Source organism: Chelon labrosus (assembly GCF_963514085.1).
Source record: "Chelon labrosus genome assembly, chromosome: 19".
In the NCBI taxonomy this organism is placed as follows: Eukaryota; Metazoa; Chordata; class Actinopteri; order Mugiliformes; family Mugilidae; genus Chelon; species Chelon labrosus.
In genome coordinates, this window is record NC_140352.1 from 2,742,706 (window position 1) to 2,768,450 (window position 25,745).

General features: G+C 44.8%; 1 protein-coding gene across 1 annotated transcript in view; it reads right to left on the bottom strand.

Annotated features, from left to right (window-relative positions):
• The window catches only part of lrp2b (low density lipoprotein receptor-related protein 2b), a gene marked incomplete at its 3' end in the record, with an annotated part of 175,039 nt that overhangs the window by 11,374 nt on the left and 137,920 nt on the right, over window positions 1-25,745 (bottom strand). Inside the window, exons 15-57 of the mRNA XM_084567275.1 lie at window positions 25,260-25,400; window positions 24,843-25,052; window positions 24,511-24,703; window positions 24,064-24,189; window positions 23,808-23,938; window positions 23,487-23,624; window positions 22,539-22,817; window positions 22,213-22,452; window positions 21,977-22,099; window positions 21,766-21,882; window positions 21,229-21,606; window positions 20,312-20,560; window positions 19,945-20,153; window positions 19,386-19,570; window positions 19,014-19,242; window positions 18,633-18,810; window positions 17,587-17,715; window positions 17,277-17,443; window positions 16,926-17,069; window positions 16,218-16,327; window positions 15,520-15,697; window positions 14,932-15,145; window positions 14,152-14,388; window positions 13,838-14,029; window positions 13,285-13,757; window positions 10,638-11,085; window positions 10,384-10,549; window positions 10,115-10,273; window positions 9,725-10,014; window positions 9,319-9,522; window positions 8,459-8,701; window positions 8,231-8,356; window positions 7,738-7,857; window positions 7,395-7,526; window positions 6,071-6,272; window positions 5,688-5,983; window positions 5,081-5,597; window positions 3,744-3,899; window positions 3,415-3,585; window positions 3,111-3,334; window positions 2,848-3,025; window positions 1,754-1,950; window positions 1,166-1,411 (exon numbers count right to left, since the gene is read on the bottom strand). Coding sequence (XP_084423401.1) covers window positions 1,166-1,411; window positions 1,754-1,950; window positions 2,848-3,025; window positions 3,111-3,334; window positions 3,415-3,585; window positions 3,744-3,899; window positions 5,081-5,597; window positions 5,688-5,983; window positions 6,071-6,272; window positions 7,395-7,526; window positions 7,738-7,857; window positions 8,231-8,356; window positions 8,459-8,701; window positions 9,319-9,522; window positions 9,725-10,014; window positions 10,115-10,273; window positions 10,384-10,549; window positions 10,638-11,085; window positions 13,285-13,757; window positions 13,838-14,029; window positions 14,152-14,388; window positions 14,932-15,145; window positions 15,520-15,697; window positions 16,218-16,327; window positions 16,926-17,069; window positions 17,277-17,443; window positions 17,587-17,715; window positions 18,633-18,810; window positions 19,014-19,242; window positions 19,386-19,570; window positions 19,945-20,153; window positions 20,312-20,560; window positions 21,229-21,606; window positions 21,766-21,882; window positions 21,977-22,099; window positions 22,213-22,452; window positions 22,539-22,817; window positions 23,487-23,624; window positions 23,808-23,938; window positions 24,064-24,189; window positions 24,511-24,703; window positions 24,843-25,052; window positions 25,260-25,400 — 9,045 coding nt within the window. The remainder of the gene's footprint in view (window positions 1-1,165; window positions 1,412-1,753; window positions 1,951-2,847; window positions 3,026-3,110; window positions 3,335-3,414; window positions 3,586-3,743; window positions 3,900-5,080; window positions 5,598-5,687; window positions 5,984-6,070; window positions 6,273-7,394; window positions 7,527-7,737; window positions 7,858-8,230; window positions 8,357-8,458; window positions 8,702-9,318; window positions 9,523-9,724; window positions 10,015-10,114; window positions 10,274-10,383; window positions 10,550-10,637; window positions 11,086-13,284; window positions 13,758-13,837; window positions 14,030-14,151; window positions 14,389-14,931; window positions 15,146-15,519; window positions 15,698-16,217; window positions 16,328-16,925; window positions 17,070-17,276; window positions 17,444-17,586; window positions 17,716-18,632; window positions 18,811-19,013; window positions 19,243-19,385; window positions 19,571-19,944; window positions 20,154-20,311; window positions 20,561-21,228; window positions 21,607-21,765; window positions 21,883-21,976; window positions 22,100-22,212; window positions 22,453-22,538; window positions 22,818-23,486; window positions 23,625-23,807; window positions 23,939-24,063; window positions 24,190-24,510; window positions 24,704-24,842; window positions 25,053-25,259; window positions 25,401-25,745) is intronic.

The following is a 25,745-nucleotide window of genomic DNA, read 5'->3' on the forward strand; positions in this document are numbered from 1 at the left end:
CTCACACTGAAAACAGCGATGTTCTTGGTTCTGAAACAGCGGTTGAGATCCATTAGAGACGGCGGCTGTTAAAATGTTCTGCTGGCCCCCAGATGATGCATAAAGGGCAGAGGTGTATAGTAACGAAGTAGATGTACTTCGTTACACTACTTAAGTAGTTTTTTTGAGGATCTGTACTTTACTTGAGTTTTTTTTTTAATCAGGACTTTTACTTTTACTCTACTACATTTAAAAGTTAAAAAATATACTTTTACTCTGTTACTGGGACGTTTGCCACCTCGTTACTCATTACAAATTAAAATAGAAATATAATTTATCATTGAAGGATTATCTGGAATGGGTGTGTCCGAGAGGATGAGAGGAACAACGTACGGTACTCTCACAAGGTTTAGAGGTAAGGGTGGGATGCGCGGGGCGGCGGACATCAACATGGCTACGCAGTTAACGCTGATGAGGAAGACGCGGAAGATGTTACCACACTGACAGCATCTCCTTCAGTAGAAGACGACAGTCACCCGTGACGAGGAGATAGGAGGCACTTTTTTTGTGTTCTTAGGCAGACGGACGCTTATTTAGTTCTCAGGCAGACACTTGATTCACTCTACAGGTGTTTTCTTGTTTTTATTTTATCATACCACATCTATTTCATTCACCTGAAAGTGAAATAAAGAGAACAAGGGGAGAACCATTTTTGGTTGTTTTGCTTCTTTTTTCATGCGTACTATAAAAATACTTTGTACTTGTACTTATGTAAAGCAAGTACTTTATACACCTCTGATACAAGGAAACTGAGATCGGATCTGGACACGGATGTTAATGCTGGGTGTGAACACACGCACCTAAAGCTGGTCACTTGTGATCGGATCTTAATGCGAGGTGTGAACAGTGAGTGAAAGAGCAGAGAGAAGACCAAATAGTGGAAATCTATAGTGAAATTAATTTATCACTGTTGGGACGTGGATGAGTCCACACTGGGAACACATCACTGAAAACCAGATAGACTTGTCCTTGATCAAACTCCCTCAGAGCACAGCCGTCATCAATAACAGCAGCGTCCTTCCATCGTCACCCCAGACACATGCAGGATCACCAACACTAAACCTCCACTGGCTCAGCGGAGTGGACAAGATCACCGGTTAGAGACGTCCCCAGCTATCCCACTTACTGCAGGTTTCATACGGCTCGTCGGATCCATCTCCACAGTCGTCCTGGGCGTCACACACGTAGCTCGACGGCACGCAGAGGCCGTTGGCGCACTCGAACTGCCCCGGTCGGCAGGTCTTCTGGGAACAGGTCTCCGCATCCTCATCGCTGCCGTCCGAGCAGTCGCTGACTCCGTCGCAGTGCCAGGACACGGGGATGCACCTCTTGTTTTTGCACTGGAACTGGTTTTCCTCGCATCGGTGATCGCCTACAGGGAAAAGATAAAAAAAAACGGAGAAGTGAAGTGAACCATCTACCTGAAAGCAGGCCCAGATTATTCATGAGAGGAAAAAGCAAAATAAGAGTAGAACAACTTATTTTGCGGTCCACTGAGTTCTGCTCACTTCTTTTCCTCACAGAATAATGATTATAGTAATTGCTTTGAATACTGATGATGCACAGTGCATGAAGTTCTAATAAAAGTCAGTGCATCCGTGCATCCTCACTGACGTCCCACGGTAACTACACTAATAAACTCAGTGTTAATCGAGTGTCTGTTAGCCTATCTGACGTTTACAGTCGTTATGTTTAAATGTTAATGGTGTCATACTGCAGAGGGCAGCATCTTCGTCCGAGCCGTCGGGGCAGTCTGAGTGGCCGTCGCAGATGAAGCCAGGGTAGGTGCAGTTGTTGTCCTGACACTGGAACTGGCCGACGGCGCAAACGCGAGGGGGGCAGGTCTGAGGTTCATCTGAGCCGTCGCTGCAGTCCGACTGGCCGTCACACTTCCACCAAATAGGAACACACCTGGAAAGGAAAAAAAATGAAGCTTACATTCTGCTTCTTTTACCTGTGAATCTTAAATTTGTTTCCGTTACAATTACTGCTCATGTCGTTATTTATTGTTTTTTTAATTGCCTTTCATACTTTTTACTTGTCTGCTTGAATCAGCTAATTACTATGATTCAGTTTTCTAGTTATTATACACGATCAGCCATAACATTATGACCACATTCCTAATATTGTGCAGGTCTCCCTTGTGGTGACTCATCAGAGAATGGACATGGGCCTTCTGAGGGTGTCCTGTTGTTAGTTGAGGGGGTCTTTGAGGGGAGGGGCCTCTGTGGATCATCCCACAGATACTTGATCAGTTTGGGATCTAGTGAATCTGGAGGCCAGGTAAACACCTTGTGCTGTTCTTCATGTTTTTTTTTTAAGTTGTTCCTAAAGTGTTTTTGTGTGTGTGTCTGTGTCAGGCTGCATCCTGCTGGGGATGGCTGCTGCCATCAAGGAGTGTCATTGCTATGGGGTGGGGGTGCCTGGTCTGGTCTAGGTGGGTGCTACATGTCTAAGTAACATCCACACCAATGAATGCCAGGTCCAGAAGTTTCCCAGCAGAACATTGAACTGTCACAAGATGGTTTAAACGTTATTTACCTCTCCTGTCAGTGGTCATAATGTTGTGGCTGATTGGTGTACATTACATCCTAGGGACAAACACTGAATATCTTTCTTTTGTCTTGGTAAACATTGGTGAAATTATTAAGAGTAAAACCAATAAATAAATCTAATAGTCCAGGGCTTTGTTTCTATCCCTGATGCTGCTGTGTCAATTTTTCAATAAGCCAACAACCAGGTAACATTACTGGGTGATGGGATTTGTGAAGACTGAAATGGACGCTAATTATATTTTATCCCACTAACTTCTCGTTGTCCCCGCAGCGGAACTGCGTGCTGGAGCAGTCGGCGACACACTGGATCTTGAAGCCGACGGCCAGGCCAATGAAATGATCCGGACACTCGCAGGTGGCTTGCATCCCGCCCGGCGCAATCAGACACAAATGACTGCAGGTCAGGGTGTGGGAGGAGCAAGGGTTCTCGCCTGGGAAATAAGAAGAAATAACGTATTTGCAGATTGCGAACCACAGTCGTTCAGGATATAAACGTGCACGGGGTCATTGGCGTACTTCGAGGCTGCCTGTAGGGGTGATAGACGTGGATGTCGTAGGGTCGATGCGTGTTGTTGCCCATGACTGTGCGCTGCTCGCCAGTGTACTTGTGAGCTTTCTCCACGGTGTGCGTGTTCCAGTCCGTCCAGTAGACCCAGTCCTCGAACAAGGACACAGCGAACACATGGGGAAGTGTACCGGCGATGGCGCGGTGCCGGTTCTGACCGTCCATGTCTGCAAAGCTGCAACAATATTCAGGACGATTAATGCACGTCGTAGGTATTTTACTCAAAGCGACGCTGACTTGTGTCTCCAAACTCACTCCAAGAAGTTAAGATGGGCATCGGCGAAGAAGATCTTATTGGTGGTGTAGTCTACGGTAAGAGCGTTGGGCCACTCCAGCTTGGTTGTGATAATGGCACTGACGTTTGTTCCATCCATGCCAGCTCGGCCAATATATGCGTCGTCACCCCAGTCGGTCCAGTACAGCCATCTGGGGAAAAGAAAAGAAAAGATCAGGAGTAAGCTAACAGCTAGCAACATCTGTCTGTAATGTTATATTTCAGGTTATTAAGTTTCTTGTTCATGGGTCTAGAACTAGAACGACTGGTGTCAGTCATAGATCGAAGGTGTTTGTTTGTGTTTGAATACCCATATTTAGGGTTGACAGCCACAGCACGAGGTCGGGTGATTGCATAAGTGTCGTTTCCATCTGTGAACCCCCCTGACAGCAGCGTCTTCTGGTAGCGCCCGTCCAGCTCCATCACATGCACTGAGCCGTAATAACTATCCACCCAGTACAACTTCCTGCAGGAGACACACAAAAACTCTAACTGACATTTGTGCAGCCATGACTTTTTTTTTTTTTTTTTTTGCCTTTTTTAGATTTGCTTAATTACATATTCCAGTAAATTTAAAATTGTTTTGCACACAAATGTATACAGTGTCGCTTAAAAGTATGTTCAGAATCTTTTGCATTTTTGCTTAAAAATGACTCTGAACTTCAGGAGATGTTCACACAAGTCCTGAAAGTTGACAAAGAGAACCCAGTCAACGCATGAAACGGAAATATTATACTTTGGTAAATGTTAATTCAGGAAAATGAGCCACAATTACATGTCTAGAAAAAACATAAAGCACACATCTAGGATTCTAAGAGGATTCGAAGGCCAAATTACAGTCCATCTGTTCAGAAGTCTTTCCAATCAATATGGTGAGAGTAAGGTGTTCAGTTCCTCGTTTAGTTTTTAAAAAAAAAACAGTCTGATCTTCACAACACATGTTTGTGGAAGTGTATGATGGCCATGGACAAAGAAGCTTTCTCAGGAGCTCAGAAAAAGGCGGCTTAAACCACCTCTAGAGAGTTTCAAATTCACAGACGAATGTGAAGAGAAACTGGGTCATGCAGCAAGACAACGAGAACAAAGAACACAAGTGGTTCTACAGAAGAACGGTTAAAGAAGAACAAGATGAATGTTTAGGAACGGCCAAGTCAAAGTCCTGACCTTAATCCAATAGAAATGTTGTGGAAGGACCTGAAGCAAGCAGTTGATGTGAGGAAACCCACCAACATCTCAGAACTGAAGTGGTTCTGTTCTGAGGAATGGGCTAAAATTCCTCCAAGCTGCTGTAGACCACTGATCAGCAGTTACCAGAAACATCTAGTTACAAGGAGGTCACAGCTGATACTGGAAACAAGGAGGCACTGACGGTTTCACCTCACAGATATGAACAAATTATTAATTTTCTTGAACAAGCGAACACAAAAGCATAATATTTCAGTTTCATTTGTTTGATTGGGTTCTATCTTTGCCTACTTTCAGGACTTGTGTGAAAATCCACTGATGTTTTGAGTCATTTTTATGCAGAACTGTATGACTGCAATGACTGAGGACTGCAAATACTGTCAAGTGGAACTGTAGATGTGTTTGGCTGCTTATTGTTAAACTAAATAATAATAGTTACAGAGTTTGTTCCATTTTACACACCTGCCCACCCAGTCCACCGCCAGCCCTTCACCTCCTACTATGTTGTTGTCCACCAGCGTCTCTTTCCCGGTCCCATCCAAGCCCATCCTCTCTATCTTTCCCACCCCTTCATCCAGCCAGTACAGCTTCTTCTCAGAGTCATCGAAATCCAGTGCCACCACGTTGAACAGCCCCTGCAGCACTACGCTCAACTGCGACCCATCAGTGGTTAATTTCCGGATGTAGTAGCGATTGCTGTACAACAGGTAGGGGGCGATGCCGCTGTTCTGACGACAGGTGCGCCCGTCCGGTTCGCGGATGTACCCCTGGGCGCACTTGCAGTGGTACGAGCCAGCGCTGTTCTCGCAGATCTGGCTGCAGACGGCGGGCGTGCTGAGACACTCGTTGACGTCCGCGCAGGCTTTGCCATCTGGCATGAGCTGGTAGCCTGGGTTGCAGGAGCAGTAATAACTGGTGAGGGTGTCGGTGCAGATTTGGGCACACTGGTGGACTGACGGGTTGAGACACTCGTTGATCCCTAAACAGAACAAGGAAAAAGGAGTTTTCACACGACACCAGTTGCAGAAAATTGAGGGTAACACATTATTTCTGAACACTCGCATCTCACCGCAGCCTTTTTCATCGCTGTTGTCCTGGCAGTCCTTCTGTCCGTTGCACACTTTTCCCGCATCGATGCAATCCCCTGACTTGCACATGAACTGCTGAGGGGAACACGTGGGCTGGGGCGTACTGCACAAGCTGTCGGCCTCATCTGAGCCGTCCATGCAGTCGTTCTCCCCGTCGCAGGTGAAGGAGCCGGCGATGCAGGCCCCGTTGGCGCAAGTGAACTGATCGCTTTTGCACGTGTCGTAGGTGCAGCCCAGCTCGTCACTGCCGTCGCCGCAGTCGTTCACGCGGTCACAGCTGGGGAGGAAGGAGTGATTCATTACTCACTGGTGAAACTGGTGAAAGGACCTCTACTGTTTTTTTAGAGGTGTATTTCATGCGTACTGGAAGGGGATGAAGATGCAGAGGCCATTGGAACAGGCAAACTCGTTCATGTGACACGTCCGGTTGGGACAGTTGTGGAGCTCGTCGGCCGCATTGGCGCAGTCTTTCTCGCCGTCGCAAACTAAGTTCATGGACAAACAGCGTGGGTGACCGGGATACCAGGTTGGACAGGTGAACTGATCTGGACTGCAGGTACGCTGGCCTGCAGGGGACAGAGACAGGGCGATAAGAGGCAGCATGGTCGCATGAGATAAAGACAGAGCACATGTGATGAAAGTGTATGAGGATGCAAAGGTGAGATATTTAATCAAGCATTAATGTGTTTCACATCAGTAAAGGTGGAGCTGATTTAAACACATTAATGCTAGATTAAATATCACATCTCAAACGCTAAACATCTCAGCATCCTCCGCGATTTAGTTCCTCCGATGGTTTTGAACTTTTCTCTTTGAATGGTTCAGCAACATCTGGACTTTGCACCCTTACCATCTGTACAAACTTAGTTTGCATGGACGACCTCAGACATTATTTCAAATTACTAGAGGTCCTCGGGTAAAACTAGTCCCGTGCGAACAGGGCTTCAGTTGATTCAGTCTGAAAGTGCAGGGCTACTTGTGGTTCCTAGAATTTCAAAAAGTAGAATGGGAGGTAGAGCTTTCAGCTATCAGGCTTCTCTCCTGTGGAACTAGCTCCCAGTTTGGGTTCAGGAGGCAGACACCCTCTCTACTTTTAAGATCAGGCTTAAGACTTTCCTTTTTGATCAGGCTTATAGTTAGGGCTGGACTAAACCATCCCTTAGTTATGCTGCTATAGGCCTAGGCTGCTGGGGGACGATGCACCAAACACATGTCCTCCTTCTTTCTTCTCTCTCCTCTCTCGCATCCTCCACTTTCTTTTCTCTGGCACAGAGCTCTTGCCCTCTAATTTCCTATCTACTACTAGTCATACAATTCTGTGCTATTACTGTATAGAATGTTTACTGCTGTGTGTCCCCTTGTATTGTTATTGACACTATGTAAATAAATAAAATTGAATTGGATTGAATGTGTGCCATGAGGTCTGTTTACACCTCCAGATACTTCCTCCTACCCTGGGTGCCTAGGAAAGCATTGTCCCTAAGTTGTATTAGTGTGTTTTAAGAAACATAACAGCACACTACAAAGCAGATGTAAAAAAGAAAAAGAAAAAGAATCTGTCTATATGTGTTGAGGTACGCACACTGAGCAGAGAACAGGAACAGAGCGGAGAAAAATGAAAGCATTCGCTCACACGTGGTTGCGTCTTTTTAGACAGTTTTCATCAGTGTAACGATTAAACGTCTCACCGCACTGCAGCTCTGGAGCTTCATCGCTGTTGTCCCAGCAGTCATTGTTGCCGTCACAGACCATTGACTGGGGGATGCAGTTGCCGTTGGTGCAGGTGAACTGGCTTGGGCTGCATGTTCGGATTTGATCTTCTGCACAGGGTCAATTAAAATAAATAAATAAATAAATCAAATTCTGAACGGTTGACGTACAGTATATAAATGTATCTCCCCAATACAGCAGCTTGAATTACTGAACAATTCAAAAATTATATATTAAAAAAAAAACAAGTATAAAAAAAAAAAACAAGTAAGGGCAACAATCATTAAAAACTTCTGCTGTGTAAATGCAGAAAGAACTCACCACAAGACGGAGGCTCATCCGTCCCATCATTGCAGTCCTTGAAGTTGTCACATACCCAGTTCTGAGGGATACACCTCCCTTCATCACAACGGAACAGATTCGGAGAGCATGTGCGCCCAGCTGCAGTACAGAAACACACAAAGACAGTTCCACTGATGTAAACCTACTGTACGCGCAGGCAAACAATTCATTTCTGGGTGACAATGTTTCTGCAGAGAACACATTCTCTCACTCACCTCTGACCCTATTCCCCACTCTGCTCCCCCTCCAGGAACTGATCAGACCCATGCACACACATATACACACCAAACTCAAGGGTTGTACCAGCCACTTTATGCAACACTGGACTCCTCTCTGTGCACTACATGTCATTTTATATGCCTTAGTTTTTTGTTTTTATATTTGTATTTATTGACTTACCGTAACACAATTTCAATCCTCTGTATGTGCTGCACATATCTCAGAATTGACAATAAAGTTGTCTTTGACTTACCGCAGAAGAGAGGATTTTCATCGCTGTTGTCTCCACAGTTGTTGAAGCTGTCACATAGATTTTCAGGGTAGATACAGATATTGGTGTTGTCACACTTGATCTGGCCGGCAGGACATGTGCGGTCAGCTGGAGGAAGGAAAGGACGACACAAGATCAGATTCAGACCAGATTGTACGTGAAGATTTGTAGGCATGACAATCAATCAAACATTTTATCATTATCACTCACGGCAGTTGATTTCATCAGACGTAGCGTTGTCTCGGCAGTCATTGCGACCGTCGCACACAAAGTTTGCATTGATGCAGCGGCCGTTGGTGCAGGTGAACTCGGTGGCCGGGTTACATGTGGGGAAGGGGCAGCCCCGCTCGTCACTGTTGTCCCCACAGTCGTCCATGTAGTCGCAGGTGTAGCTCAGTGGGACGCAGCGCCCGTTGTCACAGGTGAAGTCCGTGGGTAGGCAGGTGTGGAAGGCTGGGTATGGTAAGAGGAAGCAAAATGATAATAATAACACTGAATAACACATTTTATTTGTGGGCACCTTTCAAAGCACTGACAAAAAACAGCAATGCACAAAACAATGGAGTAAAAATAATCTAGTATTTACGGAAAATAGGGTTGAGAGGGTGAAGGTAAACGATGAAAAGTAGGGGACCCAGAACGGAGCCCTGTGGGACTCCTCTGGTAATGAGTGAAGGGTTAGATTGGAAGTGTTTAAGCTAACCAAACTCTTTACAGTGGAAAAGATATGATGTAAACCAGTCATGACAGGTGCCTGTGATACCAACGGAGGCGAGCCGTTCGAGGAGGACGTTATGGTGGATTTTATCAAAGGCTGCATTAGTGATTTTTACAAGAGTTGTTTCTGTGCTGAATGGGCGAAAACTGGACGGATAAGACAAGTTTGAAATGGGTTGAAAGTTTTGCACCATTTCTTTTTTTTATTTGATTGCAGAAGTTTTGGAACATGGCCAGACATCAATTACTGGCTGTAATCCAACAGTTGAATAAGCTTGGACTCATATTAGGTGACTGTGTTGGCTGGGTCTGTCTATGTAATGATAAAAATAAGTAAAATTCTGATTGCTCACCACACACTCTCTCGAGCTCATCTGACCAATCCTGACAGTCATTGCGACCGTCACACTTCCAGCGAACTGCGATGCAGCCACCATTGAGACAAGTGAACTGGTCTGGCTGACAACGTTCCCCCGTGTCTTTGATGCAGTCTTTCCCGTTGTTGGCCAGGTACCACGACCCCTCGTGAGGACACTGGCACTCTGGACCCGCTGGACCTGCAGGGGAGATTATGAGAGGGAGGGAGTTTAAGAAGAAGTACAATAAAATATTTATAATCCTAATTCAAGCTGCAACAGAAACGAACAACGCCTAATATGCACAACTTCAGGTCTATGTCTTATTTACGATGCTGCGTAACAGCACTGGGGGGAGTTAGTGCTTATTCCAGTGATAACACAAGTAAGAGTTTACTTTTACCTGAAACACAGATATGACTGCAGCCTCCGTTGAACTGCTGACAAAAGCTGACGCAACTCTCCTGCTTTGATGCAGCATAAATGTGGATGTCATTTGGTCGGTACTGCAGGTCTTGGACAAGCGCTGTAACGCCAGAACCATCTTCTTTCCCAGCCCTAAAGACGGCTTTATCAGTCCAGTCGGTCCAGAAGATGTCCTGCTGGAAGACGGTCATGGCAAACGGGTACCGCACCCCCTGCACAATCACCTGTCGGTTCTCGCCGGTCAGAGTGGCGCGTTCAATCTTGTCCCTGCAGAAAGCAACGGGAAAAAAAATAAATAAATTAAGGCATAAATTGTCCCTCTCTAGTTTTTTTTTTTTAATATGAAACATAGGAAAGCTGGACATACAGGGTGGAGTCAGCCCAGTAGAGCATCCTCTCCTCGTAGTCCAGAGACAGGCCGTTGGGCGTCGTCAGGCTGCTGTTGATGATGGCTGTCCGGAAGTTTCCACCCAGTGTGGCCCTCTCAATCTTAGCTGGGGCGCCCCAATCAGTCCAGTATAGGTAACTGAAGAGAGAACCATGAAGAAAAAAGGAAGTTTATTGCTTATTGCTTATGTTTGCTTATGTCTCAAATCTATGGTACATTTGCTTATGAGAAATGCTTTGCTGCTTTACCCATAGCATGGGTCAACAATGATGCCTCTGGGGCGGTTTGCATGTGCGACGATCGAGCGGTTCAATCCTTCCATCCCGATTGACTGCACATTACGCTTGTAGTAGTCAGTGAAGTAGAGACGCTTGTTGACCCAATCATACGCCACTCCCTCCGGATCATCCAAATCTGAGCAGTATGCAGAGAGGACGAAGTTAAAGAAAACAACAAGAACAATGATCAGATCATGAAGGAAATCAATGAATGCTAAACTCACCTGAGGCAATAATGACAGGAGGGCTGGTGATGGATGTGGTGGATACATAGCCAATCGTGCTCCGACCTATCCCCTTATACTGGGTGAAGAATATTCTCTTCTGCCCGAAGTCATAATCCAGCGCCATTAAATTGTAGCCCAGGTTTACTGTTGGATAGGGAGTGCTGTGATCCGTGGGGTCTAACCTCAGGCTGTTCAGTGTGTAGTCCGTGGTGAAAATCAGAAACTCATCCAGTCCGTAACCACATGATACTCCATTACTAAGGAGCGTCCCATGCGCGCAACCACATTTAGGTTCCTGCTGGTCTGGGATGGCAAAGCAGAGCTGCTGGCAGCGGCCATTGTCTTCATGGCAGGGGTTAAAGCCTACCAGGTTGGCGGATGTAGGCTGGACATGAGCATCAAAGATGGAGACATCCTTCAACCCATCAAGACTGTCTCGGATCACCTGGCATTATAATGAATAAAAAGGTTTGTTGTGTTAGTGTCATGGCCATAGTACATTCAATCTCAATAGAAATCTGTTGCTTGTAGTTTGGTAACCTTGCATCTTTCAAGCGGACACAACTGTTATGATCATATCAAAACATTACAGTTGCTATTTACCACCTTGCATTAATCCATGTTATTCCTTCTTATGGCATTGACTGTGATAGCTATGTATGTAATAATGTGCGCTGCATTGTCCCTGACAAATAAACTAATAATAATAATAATTATGCAAAATCTGATATTTCCCACTTTTGCCTGCACGACTCTGTTTACTCTATGTTTACTCTATTCCCAAAGTGACATTCATTAATACACAGGATTAGATGTTACAATCCCTTGTGCCAAAATCCCAGGCAAAACACATGTAGAGGCCCTGTCCAACTGAGAAACCCTAACAAACCTACAGTCATGTGATATGAAGCTTAACCTACAATCTAAACGAACTAAGTAAATGCTGCTGGCTTGTATGGCTCGCTCAGCAGCAGAGGCTAACTTAAACCTTGTGAAATATAAGCTAACCAAGTACTGCTGGCTACCTTAGCCTACAATCTAAATAAACTAAGTAAATGCTGCCGGCTTGTAGGCCCACAGAGCAGCAGAGGATAATTCGAACCTTGTGAAATACACTATATTACCAAAAGTATTCGCTCACCCATTCAAATGATCAGAATCAGGTGTTCTAATCACTTGGCCTGGCCCCAGGTGTATAAATTCAAGCACTCAGGCATGCAGACTGTGAAACAAGACATTTGTGAAAGAATGGGCCGCTCTCAGGAGCTCAGTGAATTCCAGCGTGGAACTGTCATAGGATGCCACTTGTGCAACAAATCCAGTCGTGAAATTTCCTCGCTCCTAAATATTCCACAGTCAACTGTCAGCTCTATTATAACAAAATGGAAGCGTTTGGGAAAAACAGCAACTCAGCCACGAAGTGGTAGGCCACGTAAAGTGACGGAGAGGGGTCAGCGGATGCTGAAGCGCATAGTGCAAAGAGGTCGCCGACTTTCTGCACAGTCAATTGCTACAGAGCTACAAACTTCATGTGACCTTCAGATTAGCCCAAGTACAGTACGCAGAGAGCTTCATGGAATGGGTTTCCATGGCCGAGCAGCTGCAGCCAAGCCACACATCACCAAGTGCAATGCAAGGCGTCGGATGCAATGGTGTAAAGCACGCCGCCACTGGCCTCTAGAGCAGTGGAGACGCGTTCTCTGGAGTGATGAATCACGCTTTACCATCTGGCAATCTGATGGACGAGTCTGGGTTTGGAGGTTGCCAGGAGAACGGTACATTTCAGATTGCATTGTGCCAACTGTGAAATTTGGTGGAGGAGGAATTATGGTATGGGGTTGTTTTTCAGGAGCTGGGCTTGGCCCCTTAGTTCCAGTGAAAGGAACATTGAATGCTTCAGGATACCAAAACATTTTGGACAATTCCATGCTCCCAACCTTGTGGGAACAGTTTGGAGCGGGCCCCTTCCTCTTCCAACATGACTGTGCACCAGTGCACAAAGCAAGGTCCATAAAGACGTGGATGACAGAGTCTGGTGTGGATGAACTTGACTGGCCTGCACAGAGTCCTGACCTGAACCCGATAGAACACCTTTGGGATGAATTAGAGCGGAGACTGAGAGCCAGGCCTTCTCGACCAACATCAGTGTGTGACCTCACCAATGCGCTTTTGGAAGAATGGTCAAAAATTCCTATAAACACTCTCCTCAACCTTGTGGACAGTCTTCCCAGAAGAGTTGAAGCTGTAATAGCTGCAAAAGGTGGACCGACATCATATTGAATTCTATGAGTTGTGAATGGGATGGCACTTCAGTTCATAGAATGAGTAAAGGCAGGTGAGCGAATACTTTTGGTAATATAGTGTATAAGCTAACCTAACGGTGCTGGCTTGTATGGCCCGCTCAGCAGCTAAGCATACTACCAAGCAACATGAAGACATCAGGAACCTGGCCTAAACAACAGCAGTATGCAGCATGTCTTCGGGGTTCTCAAGTGGGCACCTCCCTTATTATGTCTTAAATTTTATGTCTTGCTTCTATGGCAAAATCTGATTAGTTTAAAGATGGAACATAATCACTCAACAAAAATAGCCATACTGCATAGTTCCACAGGTTTTCTTACATTTTACAGACTAAGTAACTCACCTCTGGCTGGTCTGTATTTGTTGGATTCTTATTGGCCTGGAAGAGCTTTCCAAGTTTTTGATCCACCCACAGCATGTAGTTTCCAAATATGGCCATTCCCATTGGAGACGGATACCGACTCCCATAACGGATAATCTCCCTCTGCGTGCCATCCGTGGCCATGCGTGAGATCATATCTAGAACATCGTCTGTCCAGTACAGGAAGTTAGCAGTGTAGTCGACTGTTAGGCCACGAGGTGACGCCAGGCTCTCCGATGCCAATACTGTGCGGTTTGTGCCATCCAGCAGGGCTCGCTCAATCTTGGGTGTCTGGCCGCCATCAGTCCAGAAGAGGTAGCGAAGCTTGGGGCTGACAGCCAGGTCCCGGGGCTGGTCCTCAGACGTCTTCAAGAGAACCATTCTGTATGTGGTGTTGATGGCCAGAACCTCCAGGAAGGTCTCGCTTTCGAAGGCGTTGGAGAAGTACAAGTTACCTGAGAAAGTCATTTTTGTTATTTTCATGGGACCCTCTTGGAAAAATAATGGATAGTTGTGTAGGCGGTTATCTTCAAACCTGCAATCCAGTCTACAGCCAGGCCTTGGATGCCTCTCTTTCCAACGCCGGAAGAGATGACACGGCTGTAACCCGCTCCATCTGTTTTTTCCCTGTAGATGCCCCGGTATGAGCTGAAGGTGCTATTGTCAGTCCAGTATACAAAGCCAGAGCCAATGTGAAGGTCCAACTTGTTTTTAACGTAGTAGGATGCTAAAAAAACAAACAAAACAAAACAAAAAAGTGGAAAGCTCATATTTATAGTTAACCAAACAGCTATATGATATAAAAAAACAGGCTTGAACACAATGCAAACCAATATAAAGCCAACATACATCCAGCAACAGGCACCATAGCTTCAGAGTGGTCAGAGCTGTTGATGTGGAAGCCACGGATGTACTTGGCGGTAGAGACGATGGCGAAAGATTCATACTGTTCACAGCGGGAGCCATCATGAGAGAGGTAAAATCCTGTGGTGCAGGCACAAGTCTTCTGATTGTCTGGTTTAGGAAGACACAATTGTGGACATCCCCCGTTGTTGGAGCTGCAAGCGTTGGTGGTCCCTGCTGAGTCTGAAGATAGAACAGAAAATAATTATTCGCCTCATGGGGAAACTTTGTCTCTGCATTTAACCCATCCATTCACTCGGAGCTGCCATTTGGGTAGAGTCTTGCTTGCTCAAGGCACCTCAGACAAGGACACCAACGACTGTGATATAATGCTGCCAAAACCTGGGGCCTTCACACCTTCAGTCTAACACTGTCCCAACTGACCTTTTTCAATTTTTTGGGGATAGAATGAGTGGTGGATCATTTAAGTCCATATTACTGTAATGCAATGTGCTCAAAACTGAACAACATCCAAACAAGGGAAAGAAGAAATGTTTCACAACTTCCAACCTTGGTGGAAGGACTCTTTGGTTTATATAACAGGAAGAATTCTGAAGCTAAATCAGTTGTTTTCCAGAGGCAACTCCAGTTTGTAAGCAGTATACTTGTGATACTAAATAAACTCTACTTTTCACGTATGAGTCTGACTGTTCCAGTGTCATTTATACAAAAGAAACTTCAGAGAAACTGTTTCCAGAAGAATTGTTCACTCAACAATACACGTACTGTCTCTGGCGTGGACTTTGAGAGCACGCAGGCCGGACATGCCACTCCTCATCACCACCATATTGGCCCCAGTGTCCTTGTCCACCCTCTCAATGACCTCATAGTCCAGGTCGGTGTAGTAGAGGTGGTTCTGGTGGATCGTCAGCCCCCATGGATGGGACAGGCCACTGACCACCGTCACACGGCTAACTCCGTCCATGGTGCCACACTCGATCTGGGTAAACAGAGGAGATACAGGAGAGTGGTACCGAAAAAACATTTTAAAAAGGGCCACGAAGACTGAGTAAAGATAAAACCAAAACAGCACCAGGTGGCGACAACAGACCACGAAGAAAAACGTCTGTTTGGAACAGTTTAGATTACTGGGGTTGATGCTACTTACTGAAAGTGTGACAGTTGGTACAAAAATTATTATTAAAAAAAGAAGAATCCCATTTTGCAACATTTAGTTGAATATGAATGAGATGAAACCCTTTATGATAAACAAAAGATCAAATGGGGGGGGGGGGGGGGGGGGGGGGTTAATATCCTTAAAGTAGCTACATTTGTGGTGACAGTCTTTGTGATGGGCAGGTGTTCTGTACATACCACCCCTGAACCGGCCACACCCCAGTACAGTTTCCTGGCCAAGATGTCAGCGGCGATAAACCCGATGTTAGCCATGCTGCCTGTGTAGAGGTTTACGAGGTTGCTTCCATCCATGTTAGCGCTGCCGACCTTTGGAGGAACTCCACTGTCCGACCCTTTGTCTGTCCAAAATAATTTCCTGTGGGGAGTTGTATAAAACGTGAGAGGATTCAAATATGGCATTTTCACCATGTGGAAAAACTGCTTAGACGCACAAAGAAATCATGACGCCATTTAGTGGTGTTTGACCGTGTTAACCATTATCGTTTAGGTTGTTTATGAGGGGTGTAACGATATTCAACTGAACCAAAAACAACAATAACCAGCCCTCGGTATGTACTGTGATACTCTCAGGGCATACTGAGATTTATTTATTTGCATTACTCTGATTGAAGGTATTTCTTGACTTTAGAGACTAGTATTTGGATGGATCTCTTTGGATTAGGGAGGCCTTGCCATGATCCCCACCCCCACAGGGTGCCGAAACAAAACTGAGGTGGATATGTTGCAGAAATAAGTCCTCTTAATTGCCAGTTGCATGATTAAAAAGTATTGTTCCAGATATTTTTTATCCATTTGGCTGACTTGAAATCAGGATCCAAATGACGAAAGCTTTTTGTTTTATTATTGTTCTAGTGTAGAATGAACTGATGCTTTACCCTCTGGCTGGATCCAGGACAATTCCAGTGGGTTCTCCTGGTCCCTCTGGTTTGCCAGTTGAGGTAATAAGAGTCTTCCTATATTTCTCAGCACCGTCTACACGGATGACCTAAGTGAAATGACAAAGTTTATTTACTTGGACATTGACAAAGTCTTAGGTCAGCATTAAATAAACAAAAATAATTAAACCAAATAAATCTTGTTATGACCATTAGGTTGTTTTAATTGTTCTGAGTGTCTTGGACAGGCTGCAGTTGATATTCTCTGGATTTAAATGCTTCTGTCTCTTTGTGTAATCCCATCTCACTGCATGATGCATGAAGTTTTTAACAGCAATATATGTCGGAGGATAACTGTCAAGCTGCAGAATGAATTTAGGACAAACCTGATGCTTCCTTGGTGATGTGGCCTGATACGAATCTAAAAATCTAAAGAGCTAAATGTTTGCACAGTACTGTGTAAAATGCACATAACTGCAATAAATGTAATATTTGATCAAACCAAGGCATCTACAATCAATATAGTTAAGAATGAATGTGCTACAGCTATTTTTTCAGAAGTAGTTAACAGTATCACCTCTAATTATTATTATTATTTTCTGTGTAAGATGTCATTTGACTTTTACAAGATTAATGTAACTATGTTGTCCCCCTTTGTACCCTGGGACTAATTTAGACACTGTGTACTTTGCCTCAGCAGGTTCTTACTTCGATGGATTTAGCGGTGGGATTGGTGTAATACATTATTCGACTCATCCAGTCGAAAGCCAGGCCAGAGGGTGAGCCCATGAAAGCAGCCGGAGCAAATTCAGATCTGTTGGTCCCGGTGGTTTTCACTCGCCAAATTGAGCCCTGACGTAACAAAAACAAAGAGTTTTAGAAGTGGCGATGACATAAATAATGCAGAAGAAATAAACGACAGTGAAAGGAGATATGAAAGTGGTCATCGGCAGTTAATATTATCATAAACTGGAGCCAGAAGTCCTGCAAAGCCAAACATTTTTCTTCTCTTCTACGTGGATTGTATGTCCATTTCTTCAGTTTAATATATTCACTTACAATACTCTGCACCCAATAGACAAACTGCTCCTGGTCATCAAAGTCAATGTCCCGCCCCAGGCTGATGCCAGACACCGGAATCATTGCATTGTTGGTAGTGTCAGTGGGGTCCAGGGGAATGCCAAAAATCACAGAATCCCTTACCACCATCAAGAAGGGGTTCTCATCTAGGGTATAACAGAATACACATGATGAGAAGAACACAATGCTAAACAAAACTCACCTCTAGATAACTAAGGCTCATTCACGTTGATGTATATGACATTTCTATATGATTAAATAGAAGAGAGATCAAAAACAGAAAATGTACCTTTGATGCAAGTGCGCTGGTCAGTGTCCAGTTTCCAACCAGACTGGCAGTGGCAGGAGTAATACCTGGGTCTCATGGCTGACAGCAGGCACAGCTGAGAGCACAGATGCTCACTGCACGGGTTCATGGCTAAAAACAAAACCACAATGTCACCTTCACACTTAAATCTACATACTGTTAAATGCACCACACAAAAAGACTTGGAGAGCCCACTGGTGTTAACTGTTCACATGCTAATTTGTGGAGCATGTGTTTGTGTTTTATTTAAGAAACATATACACCAATTAGGCATAACATTATGACCACCTTCCTAATATTGTGTAGGTCTCTCTTGTGCCTCCAAAAGAGTTGTGACTCATCAGAGAATGGACATGGGCCTTCTGAGGGTGTCCTGTGGTGTCTGGCAACAGAATGTTGTTAGTGGGGGGGTCTTTGAGGGGAGGGGCCTCTGTGGATCATCCCACAGATACTTCATCAGTTTGGGATCTAGTGAATTTGGAGGCCAGGTCAACACCTTGTGCTGTTCTTCATGTTTTGTTTTTTTTTAGTTGTTCCTAAAGTGTTTTTGTGTGTGTGTCTGTGTCAGGCTGCATCCTGCTGGGGATGGCTGCTGCCATCAAGGAGTGTCATTGCTATGGGGTGGGGGTGCCTGGTCTGGTCTAGGTGGGTGCTACATGTCTAAGTAACATCCACACCAATGAATGCCAGGTCCAGAAGTTTCCCAGCAGAACACTGAACTGTCACAAGATGGTCAATGTTATTCACTTCTGCTGTCAGTGGTCATAATGTTGTGGTAATGTGTTGTTGTGTGCTGCTAACAATATATACTGGTGTTTTCTCTGCTAAAGTAAAATTTCTTTCGTCTGCACTAAGGATATCTGTGAAAACTTATGTTCAGTAAAACTTCAAGATCATACTTTCAAGAAGATATACAGTTGACAGCCCAGGTGGCTGAATTTATTCCAACATGTTAAAGATAAGATATTTTTTAACACTTTTATATGCTTCAGAAAACTACAAGAATGGAGGTAAAGATTGAAGCTAACCTGAGGGTTGTTTGATGGGATGGTCCATAACCATGCCCATGGGCTGGTAGACATTGTTCATCAGAATGGTGATGTTACCACCGTGGAACTTGTTTGTCCTCATCACCTTGCTTGTATAGCGCTCCGACCAGTAGATGTTGTCCTCGAAGATGGTCATACCGTGTGGGTGCTGGAGAACCTGGTGTGACCCGGGGGATACATGGTTTTCAAACTTGATCTAAATGAAGGTTTTATTTAAATGCTCCTTTTCTGCAATGGCCTGATGTTAATACATCTATGAATCTCCAGGCTTCAAGTTATTATATTATGAAGCATAAAATTTAATTTAACATTGATCCTATCTTGTTTTATGTTTCATTAAATGTCAAGAAATAAACCCACCAAGTCACTTGCCATGACCTGATAGCGGTTGCTGCCATCATAGTCACAGTAGTCAATATATTTGAGGTAGGCGTCGGCAAAGTAGACCCTGCGTGTTGTATAGTCCAGCGCCAGGCCATTGGGCCAGAACAGCTTAGTGCTGACAATCACTCGTCTTCCGCCTCCATCCATGCCTGCTCGCTCGATCCTGGGGTTCTGACCCCAGTCTGACCAGAACATCAGGTTGGTACTGGAAGGAATGACATTGCACTTCAAAATAACCAGAGCTTTGTACGACAAAGTATTTAAAGAGGCTGTGTAATCAAGAATTGCTGGAGCTGACCATAAATATAAAATAACAACATCTTAGTCTGAGTCTGAGTCTCTACTCACTGGTTACGGGGGTCTAAAACCAGTCCACGAGGGCTGGTAACATTTTTGGTCAACAGGACTTTCCGAAAGCGACCGTCCAGGGTGGACACCTCGATGTTCTCCATGACAGAATCGGTCCAGTAAAGGTTGCGACCCACCCAGTCCACAGCAATACTCTCTGGTACCATTAGTCCAGTGGAGAACACCTAGAACAGCAGGATGAATTTGCAAAGAAAGAGGAGAAGAAGAAAGAAGGAGGAAGTAACAAACGAGGAGGAGAGGGTGGAAGAAGGAGGAAGAGAAGAAGAAGGAGAAGGAGAAGAAGATGGGGAAGGAAGAGGAGAAATAACACAAACCTGAGAACCCAGAACTAAACAGCAGATAGTAGCAATGAGCTAAAAACACAATTTTTTATTTAAATTTTCAGGTTGTTCATAAAATGTTTTCTAAAAGGATTTACAGTTATTCTGCCATCATATTACTGGTCCGCCCCCCTTGAGATCAAACTGGGTTGTATGTGACCCCCGAACTAAAATGAGTTTAAATTCTACCTAGGAAATACTTCAACCACTCCACTTACTTCCCGTTTGTCGGTGCCGTTCTGGTAGGCACTCCATATCTTCTTCTGGGAGGCGTCAGCCCAGTAGATTCTGGACGTCACACGGTCAAAGTCGACAGTCACAATGGCTGAACCGCTGATCACTGGACGCAACTGTGGTGGTTTCATGTTGATTTGGTTGGCGATGATTTGGCTACGCTTGGCAACCAAAAGTACGGCTGCTAGTGGGTCTAAGGTTGGAAAAATATTGTGTTTGTCTTTGACTTTCACATATAACTAATACACACAAACTGCAGATAACATTCTGTTTGCTTGCAAAAGCAGTTTACCTGGTATTGCACTGATTTAGCATCATATACTTGCAGCTTGAGTTTGCATCGGTGCTCACCTTCAGCTTTGCAGGTGCGTCCATCAGGCTCCAGGAGGTAACCGTCTGAGCAGTAGCATCTGAAGCTCCCTCTCTCGTTATAGCACTCTTGGCTGCAGAAACCAGGGATCAGACACTCGTCGATGTCATCGCAGGTCTTGGAGTCATTGAGGAGCTGAAATCCCGGTGGACAAGTGCACTGAGCTCCAAACGGACCTTGCACACAATCATCACTGCAGCCTCCATTGTTCAGTGCACAGTCATCTTGGTCTTCAGGAAAGTACATGAGAGCGAGTTAGTATTGTGCTTCTATTGGCAACTGGCTGTATTTTGGCTGTAATATACTGTAACTAATTTTGACCTAACTGATATATTGTCTTTCTCATATTTTTATTATTCATATTGTACTACACACCACTCAGGCATAACATTATGACCACCTTCCTAATACTGTGTAGGTCTCCCTTGTGGTGACTCATCAGAGAATGGACATGGGCCTTCTAAGGGTGTCCTGTGGTGTCTGGCAGCAGAATGTTGGGGGCCTATGGGTCCCATGGTTTGAGGGAAAGGGCCCCTGATATCCCACAGATATTTGATCAGTTTGGGATCTAGTGAATTTGAGAATTTTTAGTTGTTCCTAAAGTGTTTTTGTGTGTGTGTCTGTGTCAGGCTGCATCCTGCTGGGGATGGCTGCAGCCATCAAGGAGTGTCATTGCTATGGGGTGGGGGTGCCTGGTCTGGTCTGGTCTAGGTGGGTGCTACATGTCTAAGTAACATCCACACCAATGAATGCCAGGTCCAAATGTTTCCCAGCAGAACATTGTATTGTCACAAGATGGCCAATGTTATTTACTTCTCCTGTCAGTGGTCATAATGTTGTGGCTAATTGGTGTATATACAGTATTTATTTTTTAATATACACAAAGAATAAATCTCACTGCAGATAGGTGACTCATCTGCTCCGTTTGGACAGTCCCTCTGACCATTGCACACCTTGTCCAGGTCAATGCACACCTGGTCAGAGGGACACAGCCACTGTCCGGAGGGACAAGTAAATGGCGGGGTGGGACAATTCTGTTCGTCGCTCATGTCACGACAGTCGTTTTCGCCGTCACACAGCCAGCTCATCGGGATGCACATCTTGTTGGAACACTGGAAAAAGTTGGAACTGCAGGTGACGGGCGCGCAGGAATTGTGCTCGTCCGATCCGTCCTCACAGTCTGGATGTCCGTCGCACTCCCAGTCGTCCGGAATACAGAAACCATCACCTTGGCACTGGAACTCGTCATCGTGGCAGAGGCCTGGACCTCGAGTGGCTGGAGGTGCCAGAGAAAACGGAAACAATGTGACTGCAGTGGCTTTTTTTCTGAGAGCAACTCACCAGCAGAGGGCGGCACACTTAACAGGACACTTAACAGACATAGTGGGTGTGATTCATTTGTCATGTATAGGGTCAGTCTATGTGGTCAACATACGACAGTTTCGTTCATCAGAATGGTCTCTGCAATCAAACACTCCATCGCAGCGATAACTGGAACTGACACACTGGTCCCCACTGGCACAGGCAAACTGATAGGAGGCACAGGAAAACTCTACCAAGGGAAGGAGGGCAAAACAGTTTAAGATAAGTACACAAATAAATAAAGCTTTTTCTTCTGTGCTATGCTAAATGTTAGAGATTCCTACCGCAATTTTTCTCATCAGAGCCATCCAAGCAGTCCTGGTCTCCATCGCACACGTAAGAGGTGGAAATACAGCGGTGGTCAGGACACAAAAAGTAGGAGGGAGGGCACGTTGTGATGGTTGAATCTGACAATCATAGACACAGTTCCTTCACTAATTATTTTTCTGTGCATTTATGACATAATATTTGCACATGCAGCATTACATTGATAACACAGAGGGGGTAAATCCATGCTTACTGCAGTTACGTTCATCAGAGCCATCCCCGCAGTCATTGTCACCATCACACAGCCATGCTGTAGAGATGCACCTGCTGTTCTCGCACGTAAAGTCGTCTGCTGCACAGGTGGTAGGGAGTTGAGTGGGACAGTTCACTTCATCCGAACCGTCTCCACAGTCATCCATGCCGTCACAGCGCCAGCTGGAAAGGATGCAGTGCCTGTTGTCGCAGGTAAAGGCTCGCGGCGAGCAGGTCACTCCTAGCAAAAGATGAATTCTGCTGTCAGCGGGATTATCAAAATAGTTTGCTCTACAATTTCCTATCACTATTTTTCTATACTTTCACCTATATCTGTGCAGTTGGCCTCGTCGGTCTTGTCTACGCAATCAGCTATACCATCGCATTTGTAGGAGTTGGGCCTGCAACGTCCCTCGTCACACTCAAAGGCATAGTCGCCACAGTTGCTGTCTGGCGGGGGAACAGAATCGTCCTTGATGCAATCCCTCTGATTGGCTTGAAGTTTCATCCCATACGGACAGCCACACACTCGACTGAAGGACGGAGTCGGGAAACAGAAGTGGCTGCAGTGCCCATTGAGCACCATACTACAACGGCTGCTCACCACTGACAGAACAAAGACAAGGAATCAGTCAGTAGGTTTCTGGTAACAACTCTCAACTGAACTCAATTTTACTTATATTCTGTCAATAACAACTCAAATTGGCTAAAGATGCCTAAAGATGCCTGAAAGCCCCAAAGCATGCACAAAGATGATGTGGCAAGAAAAAACTGTCTTTCAACAGGAAGAAACCTTGAGCAAGTTCATATGGAGGGACCCATCTGCTTGAGCTTTTCTGGGTAGAGCTTTCATAAAGCTTATAGTTAGTGCTGGCTCCCTTAGTTATGCTCTTGCAATGAGCACCTGCTTTCTTCTCTCTTGCACCAAGCCACTGTCCTCTACTTTCTTCTCCCTTGCACAGTGCACCCGTCCTCTTCCTTCTTCTCCCTTGCACTTAGCACCTGTCCTCTACTTTCTTGTCCCTTGCACAGTGCACCTGTCCTTTACTTTCTTCTCCCTTGCACTTAGCACCTGTCCTCTACTTTCTTGTCCCTTGCACAGTGCACCTGTCCTCTACTTTCTTCTCTCTTGCACTTAGCACCTGTCCTCTACTTTCTTGTCCCTTGCACAGGGCGCCTGTCCTCTACTTCTAGGGGTCAAATCCCCCTGTTCATACACACAGTTAGTTAATAAACAGGACCTTTAAATTATTTGCCAACTCAGTGTGAACTTACAGGTGTGGAGATCAGCTGTGTAGGCCTTGACATTCATAATGCCAGTGACTCCTTGTCTGATCATACTGTTTCCACCGCCATCCCTCTTCCTCATCTCGTATATCCCTCTTGTCCTTGTATCAGACACGTACAGGTAGTCTACAAGACAGAAAAAGACTAGTTTTGGTACGAAAACAAATTAACATTAGAAAAATAAACAGATGAGTGACAAGCAGATTTATCAGTAATTTTAGTTTTTTATGGTGTGTGTGAAAATGTACAGTAATGTAAAACAATATGCTCGTTGAAAGAGGGAAAAATAGTTTGAGACCATCAATGCACCTGAAAAAACAGTCAAAGAGAAGGGCTGAGTGATTTGGCCGATGTTGGTGAACGTCTGCCTGTCAGTTCCTTCAGTGCCAATGTGACCAATCTGATCCAGCAAGGAGTCAACCCAGTAGATCCTGTCATTTCTGTCAAAGAGCAATCATGAGTAATCAGGTCTCAGTACATATGGCATTCTACTATTTCTTAAAAAAAAAAAAAAAAAAAAAAAGAAGCTAGCTATTGTTCATGTAAACCACATCACTACACTTACAAGTAGTCAACAGCAAGTCCAAACGGCCATCCCAGTGTTGTGTTGACCAGAGGAACAGCATTGCTGCCATCAGTAAAGCTTCTCATTATAACTGCCGGACGATACCAGTCAGACCAGAACAAGTAGCTGTGGACATTTGATTGGACGTACAACCAGACAGATTGTTTAGTGTCATTCACAAATTAAAAATAAATAAATAAAAAATCGTGTTATAATTTTATGTTACACCGTGACTGCAAATGATATCAATTGGAGGATATTTCTTCTTTCAGCATTATTCAAAGACACCAAGTTGAAGAAATGCATTAGATGTGCATGAAAAGCACTAGTAATACTGTGTATGCAGCGTGTGGTGGGTACTCTGCTTATTTTCCACATTGTCTCAGAACTGAATTCTGCTCAGAAAAAAAAAAGAAGAAAGAAATCTGAGAAATCGAGAGCACTCACCCAGCCCCGGGATGCACTGCAATCCCCTTTGGGTACCTCAGTCCAATGACAATGTCTCGTCTGGACTTGTCTGTGACTTTGAAGGCCACTACTGCCCTGTAGCTGCTTGTGGTCCAAAACAAAACGTTAGAGGTCCAGTCATAAGCCATGGCATCGACTGTTCCCACTCTGTAGCCTGTCAAAATCTGTTGAACTGGGAGTGAATACAGACAATTCAGGGAGGTGTGACACACAGGATTAAGCATATACTTTTTTCAAACACAGAACTAACTTGTAAATTACCCAGTTTCCTCTTGATGGTCCTTTGATGCATAAACGTAATAAATACTTACCGGTGCCATTGAGGTTTGACTTATAGATCAGGCCTCTTGATCTGTCATTGTAGAAAACGGCCCCCTCCTTGCCGTCATACTCCACTGCAGAGCCAGAAAAGGATGGTCCAAGTCCAGTGAGGGGCAGGGTGATGTCCTCCTGGAGGGAAAAGTTCAGCGGGATTCCCCGGATGGCCAGAGAGCTGGCCACCAGCAAGAAGTCCTTCAACTCTGTTCGCAGAGTGAGTGCCGGTTTCGTTAGTTACTCATGAGCAATTGTGCTGTCAAGATAACTTATGGCTTGCCATAATAAGCTTTATCATAATGTGGTACATTTAATAATATGCATTCTTTTTTGTTATATAAGCAAAATAGACAATATTGTAAACTGAGCAACAGAAACATTGTGCCATTTTATCTTAATCGAGGTGAACTTACTAAAACAAGTCCTCTGGTCAGACTGCAGGTCGTAACCGTGGCGACATTTGCAGCGGAAGCCCAGGCCGTCGTTGTCGGAGCGGTGACTCAACAAACAAATGTGCTGACAGCCACCGTTGTGCCTGCCACAAGGGTTCATCACTGCAGAGCAAGATAGAAGCATCAGTTTATTAGCTTGTAGTTTGGCTTGTGTAACATTCTTTGTTAAAATTATATTTTAACTGATTTATAAATGGAGCTATATAAGACAAGATGGTTTGCCTGTAATGTGGGTTTTAGTTGGTTTGGCGGAAGGGTGCAAATGAGATGCATCACCTGAGTAAGGATAGGCAGTTGTCCTGCTGTAGGAGTAAGTGGGTTTCAAGCTTTTAGCTTGACCACAGAAGCTCTCCCCATGCTTTTCACCATAACCCATGACCCAATGGTGCTTTTAGTCAGTAAACAATAATATAGTTAAAGTAGGAGACTGTCTTAACCTTACGCCAG